General features: G+C 41.0%; 1 protein-coding gene across 1 annotated transcript in view; it reads right to left on the reverse strand.

Annotated features, from left to right (window-relative positions):
• Nucleotides 1-332: 332 nt before the first annotated feature.
• The window catches only part of LOC128381265 (heparan sulfate glucosamine 3-O-sulfotransferase 3A1-like), a 32,221-nt gene continuing 12,380 nt past the window's right edge, over nt 333-20,173 (reverse strand). The window contains exon 2 of the mRNA XM_053341223.1: nt 333-1,307. Coding sequence (XP_053197198.1) covers nt 686-1,307 — 622 coding nt within the window. The 3' untranslated portion in view covers nt 333-685. The remainder of the gene's footprint in view (nt 1,308-20,173) is intronic.

Raw genomic sequence — 20,173 nt, forward strand, 5'->3', positions numbered from 1 at the left:
TGGAAGACTTTGAGATTCTAATCAGAACTTTGAGAAAAAGCCGTAATATTATGAGAATTTAGTCATGAATTTTTTGTAAGTCAAAATTTTAAGGGGGAAAAGTCGTAATATATCAAAACTAGAATTGCACTATTATAAAAAAAAACAAAAAAAAAAACAGGTATGATATTTGGCCATAAATATATACAGGTAACATGTATTTCGAAAATAAGACAAAAAAAAAATTCTAATATTATTCTCACATGTTTAGAATAAAATGGTAATATTTTGATAAAAAAAACTATAATGATAACAACTAAATCACAAAATTAGTTATACTTCAACAATATAACAACCAAAATGGTATAATTAGATTGGGTGGATCAGCTTAGATTTATGTTTTAGCATTACAGTTCAATTACATATATTTTTGGCTTATATAAACATGTTCTGACTGTAGTGCACAACAACCTCAAAATATATTTAATACTTCATAAGTGTTTTTTGCTACAACAACTATTTCTTTCACCTCCATTAGTTAGGTATTCTGACATTTTCCCCCTAATCATGACTTTATTCTCACAATCTAATGTTTTTCTTCAAATATTATGACTGTACCCTCAAAATTTCTTTTTTTCCCCCTGGAGTGGCCCTAATACTCCATCACACTTCTGCCTCTCCTCTGTGTCACAGAGAAAACAAACATTCAGTCATCCCAGCCAAAAAAACGCCCCGTCATCTGGTAGAACTTCATGTTGAAGGGTCTGTAGAAGTCCCGTAGCCTCTGCACCACCTCAGGGTTAATGTTCGGGTGGGTCCGCCCTTTGGTTTTACCCAGGCAGTGGGGCTTGCTGCTGCCTTCTGCCTTCTTGAGGCATGGGAAACCCTTGGTCTGGTTGAAGTAAAAGTGTTTGTCTGTGATGATCCTCTTGAGTCCCAGGAAGTCCTGCACGCGGCCCAGCTCTCCGGCCGGGTCGCTGATTAGCCGCTCGCCGCTCACAAACAGGATCTGGCCCATGGGGAAGTACTGCAGCCAGTTGTCCAGGTGCTTGGCGTAGATGCCGATCTGGATGGCGCTCCATGAGGTGTCGATGAGCCCCGTAGTCCTGTTTTTGAAGGTGAGGCTCTCGAAAGAGGGAATGTCAGGCTTCTTAGACAGTGTCTGTGTGTAGTCTGAGATAGCCCTGGTGACGGGGTCCCTCACTACGACAATCAGCTTGGTGTCCCGGGACATGGCGGAGATGCGGGCTGGAGCCTCTCTGGTTACAAAGTAGCTGGGGGTTTTCTCCATGGTGATCTGTCCCTCTAGGGTCTTGGGCATTAACTCCCTGAGCAGAGAAAAGAAAAAGAGAAGGAAAAAAAGAAAGTGAAAAATTTGTTTGACCTGCACCTTGGACTGAAACACACTCGCGAACCATCACAGTTGTTCAACTGCTCTTATTACAATAAACATTACAACTGGATGAACTCTGGGTCATCAAATATTTAGAATCCAATCAATCAAGAATAACATTGGAAACAGTTTATTTGCTGTAGTTTATTTATTTGATCTTTATCGCGTCTTTTTCTTCATGCTCAATTAGCTGCCAAAAGGCGTGACCAAATGTTGATTTGCAGTTTTGGCGCAGCACTTTGCTTGGGCACGTCTCTGGATGTGGAGACATTCTTGTGGTGATAGCATGCAGATGCTAATTCAAGTATTCCTTGATGTAGCCTGAGGGCCCATGGCATCAAGAGGGGCAACTCCCATGGGTCCATTTGAAAGCGGATATTCTTTCCTATCATATGGCGCAAAAAGAAGAATGTCAATCTCTATACCCATACTATGTAGTGCTGGTTATAAAATATTGATACTTGAGCTGAAAGGCTCTCTCAGCATTATTAATCACCTTCCTGTCTTTCACAGTGTCCAAAGAGTGATGGAAAAACATCGGAAAACTATTTCAATGCTCTAATTTCTCTTCCATCTGACAGTGAAAAATTAGTGTTTTTCTTCACACAGAACATTGTATTTATTTGAAACATAATAATTTTGGGTATTGCTTAGTGGGTTTAACAATTCCTCTTAGGCAATGTGAACACACAGTGAAGCAACTGTAATCACTGACTCATTCAAAATGCGCTCACCTCTTTGAAACTAAATGCTGGTGATGAAATTTGCTCATAAATCACGTAACAAACTTTTACATAAACAAGGTTCAACTAGGCAAATCCAGAGGTACTAACATTTATTTGGCAAAATATTCACGACAGCTTGAGTCATTTTTCACTCGAAACTCACAAAAAAAGGATGGGAAACAAGCTAATCCATTCAGCCATGCCACACCTCTACTCCTACTTCTCTGTCTCCACTTTCCTTCTGCCCAGCCGCCTTAAGGACAGTGACCCCAAGCAAAGTGGGTAAAAGCAGCCCATGAATGATTAACGCGCCCTCCCCCTGCCATTTAGAGCCGCTGCAGAATACAGCTTTAAAATTCACCAAAGTACAGAATGCGGGTGTCAATTATTCATCTGCTTGGCTGGTGCTGCTTAAAGTGAGGACTGGCGCTGACAAAGTGGCCAAGCTGCTCCCTGGGTAGATGAAGTTTGCCACCCGTGACAGAACTAACTGAGACGCTAAAAGAGGGAGGTCCTCTGCAATTTCTAAAGACTGAAGAAGAAGAAGTCTCAACATTCTGTTGTTTGGAGGACCATGCGGTGGCACCCAGCAGCAAATGTGAGCTTCTTCCTGCCAGCGAGTGCCTTTTCCTGGTGTGATGGGCACAGTTTGTCTGCCTTGCAATGAGTCTGGTAAACAAGCAGGCTCCGTTTCACATACACAGAACGAAATGAGGCAGAGAGCGCTGAAGTCTTTTGCTGAGGATGAGCTTTACACAAACAGAGCGTGTTTCTGAAAGGACACCAGCTGTCATGACGAATGCGACGGCTGGTTTCACTGATGACTTTCCTCAAACAGGTCCTCCAAATGAAACCGTAATGTATTGTAACCCCCCCCCCCCAAGAATGACATATGCATGCCTTTTCTAATTTGACGCCACTCTCGACAAGATATGATTTGTCTGTTCCCTACAATAAAAACAATGTTCTCATCTGACACCACTAGGTCCAACTCGCTCTTCATGCCTTTCAACAATGTTACACTTTTTCTGCTTTTGCTCCAGACAAATGAGACTCATAATTCAAGAGTAATAAGTTGTTTTCTTGAGAGTATTGGACATTCTCCTTTCCTCAGTCAACACTCCTACTACTTTCTTTTACTCTACCAAAAAAATGGATAATGAAAAACAACAACATTTGGATTGGAGAAATATGGAAAATAATTCAAGCTATGAACTACGTAAATGTCAGAGGAAAAACTCCAAAATGCAATATAGTCTTGATTATTGAAGGTTAGGGTTAGGGTTAGGGTTATGACAGCATGAATGTCTTCTGTGTTTTTTTCGTGCCATGCTTTGAAACAGCCGCCTATCGAGCTCAGCATATGAAGTGAAATAGATCTAAAAGCCATAAGTCAATACCTTCAGGCCAATGTCATAACACATCCACTCTTTGAGGCTGAGCGGATCTACTCTGCGAGGAACCTGTCGCGAGGTCAGCACAAGTGGGGCGTGAAGGAAGTGGTCGATAAAAGCACGGACTGCAACATAGGTGTACAGACATCCTGACATCCGCTTGGTAACATTGACCATCACCTGACCCCCCCGGAGTCCTCTCAGTATCTGCAACCTCTCCTACAGCAGTTTAAAGAGGAACAAGGACAAGGCTCCTTTCCTCTCACATTAGCTCTGCTCCATTGCCCGAAGAGTCAAAGTGAGACTGTACAACGGTGCTTTAAAACAAACACAGGTCCCACACCAATGTCATCAGGGAATTTAATGCCTACTAAGCTGACAAGTCAATAATAACAGAACATGGAGACTGATTATTGATAAATGGAGGATACCAGACGCTGGCATGCAAGTAGCCTTCCTGAGCGTCTTCCTGCCTATACTGGCAACATGCTGATTTAGGAATCACCAGGCTTTTGGAACAACCCTTACTGTGACTTTGTGACGCAAAAGAGAGCATTATTGTGTTATGAAAAAGAAATGAGCCTGTACTAAAGGAGGCATCCATATTTGATGGCATTCGTCGAGCTTGTTCTGTGGTGGATGCACTCACAGCGGTGGTGTGGTGGTGCGAGGGCACTCTGGGGGGATTTTCAGGGTCAGTGAGGTATGTGGTACGGTGTGCAACATGAAGCCAGCCATGTTTGTACGTCCAAGTATGGAAGTCATAAAGCACTCATGTATTCAGGATGATGTAAATTTTATAGGAGTTATCGGGAGAATGTTTTCAGGTTCATCTATGAAGTGCAGTCATATGAAACAGATACATTCTATAGCATGTAAAAAAACAAATGGTATTGTCAAACTTGAATGTTTTATAGGGTTGAATTGAACACAGGTTCATTCCTCTTCCTCCCTTGTTTGTACCAGGGTGTGAATGAGAGCCGTGGAATGAGTCTCTGTTTAGTCCCAACCTAATTCTGAAATGGTTTGTTTGTGGTGGGAATGTACAATACATACTACATACAAGTTTGAGATATACAACTTAATGCTGATGTCAGCATGCTAGCAATGACAACGCTAACATGCTGACGTTCAGCAGGAATACTGTCAGTTTTATCATCTGTGGCTCAGGAGGTAGAGCAGTCATCCACCAATTGGAAGATTGTGGTTTGATTCCCAGCTCCTCCAGCCCAAACTGTGTCAATGGTGTATGAATGTGTGTATGAATGGTTCGTTTCCTCCTGATGAGCAGGCTGGCACCATGCGTCGTAGCCCCTGCCATCAGTGTATGAATGTGTGTGAATGGGTGACTGAGACATGGCTTTGATTGGTCATAATGACTTGAAAAGCACTAAATAAAGTACAATCCATTTACCATTTACATTTGGATTGGATTTAATTAGTCTCATGTCCTATTTGGATTGGTATTTTTTAATGTAAATTAATTAATGCATGTCATGTTCAGGTGGGATAAAGACCCTCAAAGACAGAAAATCTCCATGTTTGGCATTTTAGCTAGACTCTACCGATTAATTGATCAACAAACCAGTTGTGAATTAATTTCCTGTTGCTCAACTAATAAATCAACTAACTGTTTCAGCACAAATGCACACTAATGTTATACCAGTAAAATAAAGAAGTTTTAGTGGGACAAAGGCACTTGGTTTTACAGTAAGTAAACGACACTGGGGTATTTCTTTCCATTCTACGGTAGAAGCATGCAGCGCTTTCTAATGAAACTTTATTGGCAGGCTAGGTGATGTAACAGATGACAAACCATCCAAGTGCTTGAGATTTACTGCAGTTCCAGACTCTGCTTTGATGTCTTCATAGTGCTGCTAAAATATGACTCCCTAAGCACATTGATGCATGAAACACAGGCAGCAGAATCCACTCATGAAACAAGACGCAGACCCAAACCGAAATAAGAAACACGGCACATGAACCGTACGGAGCCTCTCTTTAAATCAAATTCAACTTCTTTGGCATGCATTTCAGCTCTGGAGAGAAACAAGAAACAATATTTAATAAGACTAATATGTTTCGAACATAACAAACAAACAGCTTGCGTACATGACAGAACATAACACGTGTTTTAACTGTACGTCATTCCTCATAAGGAATTAACTAGCTAGAAAAGGATGCCAGGACTCATTCAAACAGCTCTATTCCCTTTTTGAAGACCAAATCCAATGTACACACTAATATGTAGTACATCACTCAATACATTCTTTGTAGGCTCTTCTATAAAGTAACCACTTTGGAATAAGGGTCCTGATGCACTGCTTTAATTTCCCCATTGAACTCATTTCACTCACAAACCAAACTCAACTCTGCCCTCATATACAGGCTGTGACTCATGTCTGCCTGTTATTTAAATGCCAAGAAAGTTCATGTCTAAAAGCACCATAAGGTCTTATTTACTGCAAATCGAGTGCACGCACAATATGACAGCACGACATATGAATTAGGGAGGAGCAAAAAAAAACTAACAAGCGATCAGCTCCGAATGGGCCGTTTCCTGGTGTTATCCTGGACCTTTTAGAAAGGGGGCTTGGATCGGGGCCAATGTCTGTCAATTGACGGGAGTTGTAAAGACATAGAGGCAAGTGGGCATGAATGCTGTCCACTTCTCCCCCACAAACCTTTGATTCATTTTTCTTCTTCCAGCAGGGAGCCCTGGCAGGCATAAATACACTCCCACAGTGTTCCCCTGCCACTACCACCAGATAATCATCTTGTAATTGGCTCAATATTTCTGCTGTTTGCAGGGGAAGCAAGGGCCAGTGCCGCTCTAGGTGGCTTGGACTCACCAGATATTTTCCAGGTCAGTGGATGCTAGCGTAGGTCAGAGAGAAAGGAGGGTGGGGGGCGTGATTTATAGTAATGGCTGCTGTGCGATGAAGGGGAAGCCCACTCCTCTGAGTTCAAAGCTTTACTGCTCTGTCAACCTTGTGCAACAACACAACCCTTTACCTGCCCTGCTGTTTGCTATCGCCAGCAGTGCTGCCACACATAATGGCATGCAAGGGAGAGATATGATGTGGGATGTTAGTGTGTAACAACTTCTGAAAATTACTCTGGGATTCCCATGGAAACATAATGAATGAGAAAATGGTCGCTATAAACTCTAATTCACCTCCCTTTGTATTAATCAAATTCTTCTAGAGCGGGGAGGGCAGTGAGTGGCTAAATGTGGCCTGCAACATCAGCCAAGCCTGGATGGTGAGAGAGCCAGGTATTTATAAATCAGGGATTACAGGTGTGAGCTCTCTAGCAGCGGACACTCCCGATCGTTCGTTCTGTGACCCCGACAGCCTGAGTCCTTCAGGATCAACCCATCTGACCTTTTTTTCCCTCCACTGGATTTATAATCCTTGTGCGCTGTGTCACCTCTGCCTGCCCACCTGCACTTTACAGCTCTAAATCCCCCACCTCCTCCTCCTCCGGAACAGTTAAGTACTACTCCAACATGGCCACGGAGGATTACTGCTTTCTAAATCACACAGCTTCCATAATAAGACTGGAGTATCTAGTGTTTTCTGCTGTTTGGACATTGAAAAATCAAATCAAATCAAGGACGAACAATGTATAGGATGGGCTTGTGACTTAATAGAGCCTCTTCTCTGGCTGAGTGTGTGTCAGTCAATGAAATATTGTGGCCATTGATAGTAATGAAAGCTTGAGCATGAGTGGAGGTCCCTGCTTTACAGGCAATCTGAATGAATAAAGTATGGCTTAATTGTGACTTTACCTTACTTAAAACTACTTATGTATGCCTTTGTTTATGGCAAATTGGTCCATTGGAACAAAAAGTGAAAATGTTAATGTTTTCATTTTGTAGTCAGACTTAAAAATGATCTTGATTTTGATGCAGTATTTGCCATTGTGTTATGTTTTCTTTCTGTACAGATTTTACTTGTAAGTCACAAGAAGCTTTATGGGGAAATAATGAATAAATCCAAATCCTTGATTTGCTTAAGATGGGAAAATTGGATTCAGATAAAAAAAAAACACAGAACCTAGTTATTTAATTAATGAACCAAAAGAAAATTCTCAAGCAATTGGCACTTTGAGTTAAGTGGAAATCATCCAGGGTGGGCACTTGGAAATAAAAAGTGGAACCTGGTGTGGTACATGGGAACTGTAGGGGGTAGGAAGCAATTCTGAGAGACACACAATTACTAGATAAGAGAGTCGTTTGTTCCTCGGAAAACAACATGGGAGGACAGGGTGTACAGTTTTCCTCTGGGAGATGACAAGGTTTTGATAAAGAGTAAGTAGGAAAGGAAAGAAACCCTTGTGTGACTCTGGGGACACATCAGATAACAATGTCGTTGTGGATGAAAAACTATGAACGTCTGCTTTAAAATAACAGGAAATTCATTCTCAGATTGATGATTATTTTTAAATGAGACGATCATGATGTGAATGGGTTTAAAAAGCTTCTGGTTTGCTGGTCAGAGGCGTGGGAGGAGGACGACTCTGGCTGAGTGAAGAGCAGGAAATTAGACTGAAAATGAAAAATACTTAGAGCTCAAACCTTTGAAAACCCCTGTGTCATTAATAAAACTACTTTGTTCAAAACTTCAGAGATATATACAAGAACAAGTGGGAAACTGCGGGAAGGAAAAAACCTGCTGTCCTCTTTTCAGCCTGAATGGTATAGGGGAACACATTGAGGGAAAGTTAACCAATAACACAAGAAAAGACTATAGAAAATCAAAATGGGAAATAGTACAAAGCCTAACAAAAGCTACCTTTATTTGTCTTAAGAACTACTAGCTGCTGACATCTTGCCACTGTAATTCATCTTAGCTGATATATCTGGCTACACTTGGACCATTTCTATTTCTTCATATACGCTCAAATATTAGAGAGCTCATAAATAATGTCTGGAAAGAAAAAATAATCAGACTTATGAAATTTGTTACTGGGTAAAATTGATTATAAACGGAGTACAAGAATAATATTGTATCATACACTGTAGTAAAAACTTTTTCCTTTTTTTTCAGAAAAGCTTGTACAAATAAATCTCTCTGCTGGACACTCGCCATACCACTGAGCATTGACTTTTTCCCTCTCCTTTTTTCTCTTCCATACAACAACCGCTATGCGATTTAGTAAAAAATTTATAGAGTTAGCTTTGCAGTATGTTCTTATAAATTTATCAACAGTGTTTTTAACAGAATCCTTCTTTTTTTTTCTTGATTCTGAGTGTAAGTCCAGGGTTTATTGCGTAAGGGGGAAAAATAAGCTTTATCTTTATGGCAACTCGCTTGTGAATTATTCACCCTTCTTAACTGTGGAGGAAGAGTGACCGAGGAGGTAAAGAGGCTGCGGGACACATTGGAGCCGACTGAGGCTTTTTAGACATCGACTAGCAGCTCTAGACTGAGTATCAGCAGAGAGGAGAGAGGGGTGAGGTGTGGAGTGAGGAAGATGGGTGATAGCGACGAAGGACAGAAAAAGAGTACGATAGAGAGAAAGAGGGGAGGTAAAAGGAAGTGAGAGATCAAAAATAGAAAGACGAAAATAGAAACAGACATAAATATCACAAATACAACTCCTATTTTGTACGATGTGTATTGACCAACTGACACTGCCATACCTAGAGTAATATTAGCTAAAAAACAAAAGTTGTGCTAAAAAATATCTAATAGCCAAACAATAAAAATAAGCAAATAACCCTTTTCTCTGATTCTGAATCTAAAGAGGTTTTCTCTTTTTATCCTATAGCCTATAGAGAGGTTATTCTCTATCAGCTCTGATGCAGATTTCAACAAAACTATGTAAAACTGGTCCTTAAGATGCACATTTCTAGGTTTATGTTAATATTTCGTGGATCTATTGGACTATCTGTGATAACTTACTGTTAAAGATTTATATTTAACTGGCCCTCAGTGCAGCCTATGTGTGAAACAGGACGTTTTAGCTCCTGTCTCTTTAAGGGCCTCCTCCAAATGAGCCCACTCTATTCTGATTGGCTAGCTTCTAGAAACTGCCCCTTGGTCAAATTGGAGGCTACGTAAACAAACAGTAGTAGTAGGATTTCACTTATTTTTTTTTTCTTTACTCAAAATGGAAACTTCTCAAATACCTCTGTACATCTGCACTGATGTATTCAACATCGACACATTGCAACACTTAGCAACAAAGCCAACGGGAAACGGACAGTGGTTTGTGGGAATGCACGAACAGTCTGTCATCAGTTCGAGGAGGAAGCACAAGTAACTTTTCAAATGGAGCGTCCACGCAGGGTGAAGCCAAAGCTTTTGACTGATTGTGGGCATTTCACTATGTTAAACATATAAATCCAACATCATAACATCATAAAAATGACAAAAAGCACGATATGTCCCCTTCAACACTGTTGGTGATACAGTGATTTGAAACAATAGTATTAGAATACATATGTGGCTCAAAGAAATACTGTATTTGTACTTACAATGCTCCCTGTGTGGATATATATGTAATGCTCCCTTAATGCATTCACACCTGGATTTCCATGTGGATAGGCGTGATTACAATGTCTTTTGAGATGCATTTCAATGCCGGGTGTAGTACGTGTAAGCCTTTGTCTGAATACGTTTGGAAGCAAAAATGAGTCTGATTATTACCTGGAGAGTCTGAAAAAATACCCCAAACAAACTCAAAGCAGCCAATAAATATAAAGTTATATTTTGCATTTAATGATTCATGTTCCATTGAATCAAATTATGAGGCAACCTAACCACTAAATATGACCCAAAGAGGAGTTTTGTATATCTAATGTCATCAACATGCAGTGTATGCATCTACTCTCGCAGATTCTTATTGTTCACATTACTTTTTCATATTTCTCTGACCCACTTGTTCAGTGTAACACGCAGTTTGAGACAGAGCATGTGGAGATGACACTTCAGTGGGATCAGCTTTGGCTACGGCTCACTGCTATTTTTCTTTCTGCCAAGTCAGTTTTTAGGGACTCAACAGCTTGTGGGAGATAAGACACCTAAACTTGGGTTTAATACTGGAGCTCATTATCAAGGTATTGTGCTTCTTGAATGTTCCCTTATATACTGAAGGTGGCTTCATTAGGGAAATTCAAGTGGTCTTTTTACAGCCCTCCTTATCCTTTCTCTATAGTTTCTAGTGTTGAAATAATCTGAGGAAAAAAACATCACAGAGAACCACTTGCCTCAAACGAAAACCATTTCAATGGGTATTTAAATTCTACATTTAAGCCTGATTTGAATACAAAAAATAAAAAGCTCTGTGTCAAATGCGTGAGAGCAAAATTAAATGTGAATTTGTTCAGAGCCAAATGGAAGGCTTTGAGGGGACTGCTCTGCGATAATTACCCATGACAAAAGGCTAGGGCTTTTGTCTTTGGGACCATTACCATGGTGATTTTCAAGCTGCTGAAACATTCAATATAAACATTTCAGTCTGCTGAATATGCCACATAGACTGTCACTAAAAAGATAGCCGTTATGAGACACATTTTTCTGCTGGCACATCCCGCCTGTGTGCATCCACTGCTCTTGGTGTTGAGGAGAAGAAGAAGAAGAAACTCAAATATTAGAGCTCAGAAAAAGACATAAAAGCTTATGATTTAAAAAATATATAGGGGCTAAACTGATAACTAAAGCCCAGTTTCAGATCCTTCTATGAACACAGCTGCAAAATGATGGGTTAGCAAAAAGACAATCCCATCCCCCTTCTCTCTTTGTAGACTGAGACACACACTGGCACAAATGTTCCTTAATATTTCTCCAGCACAGCAGTGATATTAATTTCACCAGCAAACACTTATCCCATCTTTTCTCTTTTCATTGGGGTGAAAAGTCCAAAAATGTGCAGTCTCTTGCGTACTGTAAAATGATGCACTGCACCATCTCCTTTGAAGTCTTTTGGGGATCTTCAGTCATCAAACAGCTCCACGAGGACATGATAGTGTTTTTTTTAGGGGTTGTGCTCCATTCCCATCTGATGCTCTGAGGAAGAAAGGATCTCTTCTGCTCTGCCCTGTTCCCCAGCCCTTCCTCTCTATGATCTTATAAGTATTCCAAAAGACGGCTTATTAAACACACTCTTGTAAGATCACAGATGATGGTTTCATTACAGTTATCAGTGCCAGGAAACGTGAGTGGACTCAAGAAAACGTCTTATAGCTACACACAGAGTCATTTGGTCATTTAACTCTTGGGGAAAGTGCTTAAATGCTGCTATCTTCTAAACTAAGCATGCATGTGTTCATAACTATGGCCACAGCTATCAAATTTATCTATTGCTGATACATGAATACGGTATTAGTCATGCAAGAACATGCATGTCTTTTATCATATTAAGTAAAAACCAGCACCATTGTTTTTGTCAGTGCAATGTATGTCCTTATCAAGCGTTGCTCCATTAACCTGTCCTGCTATAAACACCCTGCGACCGTGGGGGCAATGATAAATTGCAGCTTATTTCAAACTCGGCAAATGAGCAATCCATAATTCTTCGCTGCTTTCAATCCCCGATTACATTCAGTTTTTGCCTGCGTCTGTTTTCTATTATAACAGACATAGCGAGCGGTATTACTGCTACAGTTTGTGTTATAGCAGAGCAGTCGACGAGCACCGGGCGAGGACGCTCCTGTAAAAGTGAGAGAATTAGTGTCACTGTTACACGTAGGGAGGAACATTTATGATGGTTTCGCTGACAGGTTGGATTTACATATACTGTACAGTAAGGCGGGCGTTATATTTAATTCTTTCTTTTTGTTAACACATGCCATGAAAGGACTGGAAAGAAACCAACAATATATGCTGTATGTAGCACTCAGCACCAAGCCCATACATTCCTTGAGAACATTTAAAATAATTTAAATACATTTAAAAACGGGTTCTAAATAGGTTGGTTTCTTATTTTTAAAAGGGCTCAATAATCTTCTAAACAGCTGGGCATGGTTTTTTTTTTGTTTTTTTTCAAACTGGAGGAAATAGCTGAAAAATGTCCCCCAACAAAATGCACTAAGGATTAATAGGTATTTGGTGCTCTACTGAGTATTTACGATCCAAGGATGGTGTATGTGGGACTCAAAATTAACTTGTCACCCAGTGCAGTGCAGTGATGTGGTGTGTTTTTAATAGTTCTTGGACAACAATAATCTTTTAATACAATTTGTCGACACCAAGAAAAATAAAGCCGTACTTGTCCTTTAAAGAGAGGCGAGGAAAGAAATTAAACTATATAAAACAAAAGTAGAGACATGTGATTCAATTGAGGGGAGTGAAAAAGGCGAGGCTGAAGGAAGGGAGGAATGAGGAAGCACTGGGTGTGGTGGTGACTGTTACTCTGTGTGTGTGTGTGTTGCTGCTACATCATAAACCCGACTGTGTTTGTTGCATCACTTTAAAAACACACAATGCTCACTCACACAAGATGAAAAGCTTGTGGAGAGGATGTCATGTGCACCCCTCAAAACCCAAATCTTACACAGAACGTCTGCTTTAATCTTCAACGTTTCCATTTCATACCCACGGTGCAGGTAAGCACACCAATGTACTCATAACAACGCCTCGGCATACTGTACCCCACACACACATACACACACACATATACACAAATACAATTAAAAGTAAGAACTTGACAGGTTGAAAGCCCAAGTCTCAGTCTTGTTGGCTTACTTCTGAGAGCTCTGACTGTAAACCGCCTGGGATTTTCTAAAATAGAACAACTTCTGAAAAGGAGTCATTGTTCTGTTCAAATACAAGCATATAGAGAAGCCAAAATTAGTCAGGTAGTATCTCAGCCAACAGGGCTGGAGTAGACGGGCTGGCAGATCTTCTCACTGTGTGGATTCAGAACATCAATGCGTTTTTTTACCCTCAGACATCGTGGACTACCTCACAGCAGAGAGCGGGTGTCAGTTTCAGCTGCCATCATGCTGAATTGCATTACAGTTTTCACTCTGTTACAGTACTTTGTCTCAGGACCTATAGGCGGCAGAGGGCAAGAGGCAGTAAAACATAATTTCCATATGAAATTCGATAGCTGTAACATAATGAAAGCCAAATATTTGACAGTTAACTTTAAACAGGAGTCTAGGCTTACCTAACTGGACAAAAGTTAACAAGATAGCAAAACAGTGCTGCACATATGCAACACATACAAAAACCCAAGAGCTCAAATTTCTGTTTAGACTGAGTAAGAAGAGGGGGAAAAAAGAGGAGGGAAGGGGTGGGTGGGGGGACAGATAGACAGTGTGAGATATTGGGAGAGGGGAGTGCAGAGAAAACTGGGGATAAGAGTCAAGCGTCACGTGTGCAACAGCATCGGGGAGTGTAAAAGTGATTACACTGTCTCCGTGCTCTCTTCTTCTTCTTCTCTGACTATACTGCCTTTTCCCCCCATTTCGTTTTTTCCCTCCTCTTTCCTCCCTCTATCCCTTCACTCCCAGGCTCAGAATACAAAGCGCCTGGCACTGTCGCATCGCTTCCCTCATCTTTGTGCCAAGCCACAGCGAGAGCACACCAGTGAGCTCGCACACCCTCTGCGCAGTCCTGCCACCACAGAAGAAGCAGAGAGGGGCAGAGATTAGCATGTATGAATGCTCCCCTCTTATCGCTTCTTTTGACATAAACTCATTACAAACGGGCTCACACAATCTCTCTGGGTTTTTTTTTCTTCCCCTAGATTGTAGTGCCAGAGAGAAACAGACAGAGGCATGTGAAGATTATGTTCCTTTACTCACATCTAGGAGCTTTAAATATTTGATAGGAGTTTCTTCTATTATTTATTTATTTATTTAGCTTCTCTTTAAATACCGGTGAGAATAAATAATGAGCTTGGTAATAACAAATTACTAAAATGATTTATGCTCACCGGGGGATGAGAATGAATGCAGTTCAGGAAGGCTGGCAGGGAGGAGTCGATGTTTAAGACATGGTTGAATGCGTGATTTCCATTTTGCATCCCTTGCATTATCCATTAAATAAATAGCCCGGGGAAAATGGAACTTCGTACAGCTCGTTTTTTTTGGGTTGAGGTGACAGTGCTGTGCATAACGAATAGGTGATGTTGAGGCGTGTGAGGTCTCCCTGCTATCAGCACCAGTTGCACAAGCTAATGGCGATTGCAAACAGTGCCAGAAACGTGGGGCAAGATGGGGAACAGGTTGTTGCTGAAAGAAAAGGTGAAAAATTACCCTCCGTAGAATGTGCTAAAACGGGGCTAAAGCGACACAGAATGGCTAGAGCGGAGCCAGCAGTTGCCTGGGGCTGGGCTGTGACCCAGAATTCAACAGACCCCCAGTGAGAAACCAGGAGGCCCCATCATAGCTGAGCTAAACTGGCCGCGCAACAGGAAAACACCTCCTCTTCCTCCGCAGACTGCACAGAGGTAACTCCATCTGGGAAGCTGGATTGAGGGTGCAAGATAATATGAAGTGTAACGGAGAACTGTGGCGTCTGAGGAGCCGCTGACAACGTGCTAATGTTTTAGCCTGTCAGCTCTCTGTGAGCAAAGATGGATGGTTTTAGAAATAGAATGTAATTACAGGGCAGAACCTCATTGTCAGAGTTAGGACAATGTGCACAGTGTAGTGCAGGTCTTTTTTTCCCGTCCCAGCTAAAAAAAAGGCAAACTGCTGAAGCAGGAAAGTGAGTTTGAGCCCAGAGACAAAACTGACACAAACCACCAAAGCAAATGATGTGCCTTTTTTTAAATAATTCGAAACATCAGCTTTAATTCACTATCCAAGTGATGTCTTCCAAACCCCCCTTCCCAGTGGAAGCACCCAGAACAACCAATAGGCTGGTCCAACAAAAAGGTTGTGGTTCCTCACTGGCTTCCCACCCATGTACTCCACTTTTATTTTGATGTCATTATGTTCATTATTTTGAGCTTAACTGTGCAAAGATTCAATATTATTGTTTATCAGTTTTCTAGGGCTGCAATTAAGGATTTTTTTAAATTTTTGATTAAAATAATCATTCAAGGACATCTACGTGAGAGGTACTGTTGTAAGAGTAATGTAGCTCTGTTGAGGAATAGTGCAGTGCGTAATGTGGGTGCGTAGAGAACGTGTGGTTAAATGAGTGACAGAAAAGTGACAGTGAATGCGAGCAGAGGAAAAGCTTAGCAGTGAGTTGTCAGTATGGCAGTAAATGTACAGTACAGGCTACAGCGTGTCAGTTAATAAATGCTGCCAGACCAAGAAAAGACTTGTCTCAATCAGTGAAGGGGGTTAGCCTAACCTGACCAGGCTCACTTAAGGTGGACTATCCATTCTTATTTTCTTGTCAAATCAGGAGTGAACAGAGGAATGTCTGGCTGCTGAGCCTCTTCTGAGTTTTTGTTTTTTGAGTTTGGTTGTCAGTAGAATACAGTTTTAGTGCATTATGTGGGATTTTTGCAAACATTTACATTTTACATTTGCCATATCTTCATCTATACTGACATGAACAAAATATCCTTTATTAATACAATAATGATTTCAACCATGACAGGGAAGAAGAGAGAAAATGAAACACAGTGACAGTTCTAAGCTAGATTTTGCTTGTCGTCATGGAATCCAGATAAATTTGTAATTTTCAAGGCCCGATGCCTCATTTTAATACTTTACCTCCTGCATTCAAACTGCAAGCTGAGCAAGAAGATTGACTTAAATGGCTTGTGCGCATGAAGCACAATATATTAACACTATCTCCATGAGGGATGTTGCACTTCATTCTTTTACGAGCAGGTCTGTGGTATATTTATGTATGGCATTACAGAGGCATGGTCCATGCAGCTGTTTTCCCGTATCAGTCCAATAACGAATGTTCTAATTCTCCCCAGGACCGCCTGATTACTAAGCCGGCACCATAACCTGATCTAATGTGAGCAGGTGATTGCACGTAGTTCCCTTGCATGTTGCCTTGGAGATGGTAAATGAGGTGTTCAAGGGGGAGGGGACACAGGCTTGATGATTCATGTTATCAATCAGAGGGTTATTTTTCAATATTTCACATTGATGTAATCGTCCTAAAAACACATTAACATTGAGGGAGTACTCCGTAGAGAGATAATGGCTGAATATTTGCGCTGTTATTGAGTCAAACTCTGCCAGCCTTGAATGACAGATGTGCCTTACATACAGAGAGAGGCTGTGGCATGAATAAATACGGTCCGTCCAAATCACAATTAGAAAATAAATAAATAGAGTGTAAAGACAATGATGAGGAGGGGCTGGGTGTGCACGATCATTCAAGACAACACATTTGCGGAGAAAAGAAGCAAACCAAAACGAAATGCATATTAATGCAATTCATATTCATGACAGTTGAAAGGAGGCTATTATGAACCACTTTCAATCACATTTGCATTTACATTACGGGACTGTAATGCACTTGTAAACCTATATAATAAATGGTGGTGAAGGAAAAAGTATAATTAGTTGTAAACAAACTGGCATGGATTCCATAAATAGGTGACTGTATGAGAGTGAAAATGTATCAGATACATTTACAGTGTGCATGAATGTTTGTCTGAAAGTGTCTTTGAGTGCAAACATATGTTTGTGAGAGCACGTCGTTCCTCTTCAGCGTGTCTGTCTGCATGTGCGTGCTTGTACATTCACCTAGAGACTTAAAACCGCTTTGTAAGGGGCCATTTTGCTATAATGTGAATCCAAGAGTTCATCAGGGAGAGCTAGAGGCGCATGCTGGCACTTGATTGCCAGAAGTTAGAGCTTTGTGGGTGAGGGGGGAATCCCTCCTGCTGGATTTACACCTTGCCAGAGCCGACCCTGTTTAAAAGCCAGTTGGATACAAAAAAGAGAAAAGAAACATAAGAGCAAAAACAGGGCAGTGAAAAAAAGCATATGCACTGCTGCTGCTGCTGCTGCTTGGCTGAGTGGAAAATAACATGATGTAATAAATGGTATGTCAGAAACAGACCTGCCCACGACAGCCGCAGACTCTGTGCATGCATGTGTGTGCCTGTGTATGCATACGTGCATTCCGGTGCGCGCGTGTGTGTGTGTGTGTGTGCGTGCGTTTAGGCCTCTCCATTACTGCTCACATAACATTTGGCGGCGCAAACAAAGCACAGAGTCATCAATGAGGACCACTACAGCTGAAGCTATAGTGGGGTGAGCCCTTAACAATATGAGCCTAATTACACACAGTTGTCTCAGAAGACCCATAAATCAATGCTGCTGGTGAATCCTAAACAACAAAATCAATACAGTTGCGTCTCAATGGCTATAATGAGAATCTAGTAGAGGACAGGAATTTTAAATCAGCCACAAATTGTCTCATTCCAGTGCATCCCTAAATGTGTTTTGAGGTGTGAAACACATGTTAAATTACAGGATGATGATTCAAATAAAAACAGGCTTTCTGACATGTGCAATCCTAATAAGAGGCAGTTTTGTATACAAAGTGAAATGGCACAACACCATTTTATTGTGATGAATAGAGTAATCATTAAAATATTTTACAAAGCGGTTATTAGTGACTCTGTAGAATCAATGCGGCGAAAAGCACCAAATGTGTAGGAACAACATATAAATTGGTGGGGGTCCTGAACTCTCATTTGTGTTAATCAAACTTCTCTAAATTGTTTGTATAATGAAATTATGGCTGTCAGGGAGGCCTGGGGGACATCAATTAAGTAGATAAGCAAATGAAAATAAATCACTTTTTATCAAATGCGCGCCTGCCCGCCTGTGTGTCCGGTAAACACAGGGGAAAAACAGGAAGTGATTTTGTTCAGCGATTTGAGGGTCCATAAATCCCACTGACAAGCAATCAGGGTCATTGCTCTGTTTGTAGAGCTCTGGGAAACAGTGGGAGGGCAGCAAAAACATTTCTTTCTATTCAGAGCTAAATAGGGTTGGCATGATCATTTTAGATTTTGCAAGTGATACTAAGTAAAAGCCTTAACTCTGGTTTAACAACAGAAAACTGAAGACATTTTGACTATCTTCCTTTGAATGGGTCCCTTTATAATAAAAGAGGTGCTAAATATGTAAAAGAAAGGATAAGAAAGTCACTGTACTGCATTAGTAGTGCTTGCATACCCACCTCTGTGAATTTGCCTGTTAAACATGCTGAAAGTGCGATTAGGTGGTCATATATGTAGAATGGCTTGGGGGATTGTGGTTTGTGCAAGTCCAGCATGGGAGAACCGCAATGAGAAAAGGCAGCGCTGTTAATGGATGTGATCACGGCTTCCTGGTGAATAATGCAACCTTGCTAATTGGCTGGATTAATAATTGATGGGGGTGTATTCGGTGGGAGCTCCAGTGGATAAAGAACACACAACCATCTTGTTAATGGCCACTTTGAATCTTATATCTTCTGACATCTGTCTATACTGGTGGCTCGTTCTAAATAACCAGGTTCCTCCTCCTATTGATGATATGGATATGACTGTAGGGGAGGATGTGTCTGTGTGAGATGTGGATGTCAGAATAAACAATCACCCTGACAACATAATGATATAATGAGCCCCGGCCCCACCACATGTTTGACGGTTAAATGACTTGGGTTCATGTCAAATCCCACAGGCTCCACAATGTTGTTACACCCTTAGTCCAAACTGACCGTGGCTGACTCAGAACTAGCCAGCTGCATAAATAAAAATGACTGCAATAATGCAGAAATTAAACATAAGGTATGTAACAGTTTTTATAAATGCTTGGCATAAGATCTTGAGTTTGGTGATCCGACTCAAACTCAGTGACGGGAACTAATGTTGCTCACCGGGGGGGGGGGGGGAAAGGACACGAGCTGATGAGAAAAGATAGGTGTGGCAAAGGAATGAGACATAGGAGGGTAAGAAAAATAGATTTTACTGTAAACTTGATTTATCCGCTGTTCTTGAGGTGTCCAGTTTCCAGAGGATGCATAAAACTACCTCATAAAAAGTCTTGTCTTCCTGTCTTTTTCGGGTCAACACCTTCAAACTACTGTTGTGCTCTTATAGGAAACAATAAGATCAATATCTCAGGGTGTGTTCAAAGGATTTCTGAAAATCCATCAGCATTTGTTATAGAGTTCAATAGGTGCTAGACACAAAAGAATAGAGAAACAATGACCTGGTCCCATCATTTAAGCCAATAAAGGATACACCTGTGTTTGTTGGATGAAAAGCAGCAGGAAGAAAATAGCAATTTGTGGTTTCACAGTGGTTTAGGGTAACACACAAGGAAGTCTTTGCACACAGCTAAGAAATAGTCAAACACATGGTCATTGTTATACAAACATGTTAAATAATTAGCTTAAGAGTTGCTGATAGGTGGACTTTGTTAACAGCTGTTCTCCCTGTTACCAGTCTACTATTTCTACTAAATGGCAACTGACTGTAGATTCATATTAACCAAACAGATAGAGTAGTATCTTTTCATCCAACTCTTGCCGAGGCAGTGAATGAGCATATTTCCCCAAAATGTCAGACTATTCTTTTAAACTGACATTTTATTCACAGATGATTACATAACTCTGTTGGGAGAATATGTGTCTTCTGAACGGTAGCGAAAAGCTGCTCCTAAAGATTTTGCATCCATAATTTCCCTGCCATGGTTCATCTCTCACTTTTCTCATGCTGGTCCACAACTGAGGAAATCTGTTCCGCACTCCTCTCATTAACATGCAAATCCTCATCTAAAGAGAAAGGATAATAGT

The sequence above is a fragment of the Scomber japonicus genome, chromosome 20 (genome assembly GCF_027409825.1).
Source record: "Scomber japonicus isolate fScoJap1 chromosome 20, fScoJap1.pri, whole genome shotgun sequence".
NCBI lineage: Eukaryota > Metazoa > Chordata > Actinopteri > Scombriformes > Scombridae > Scomber > Scomber japonicus.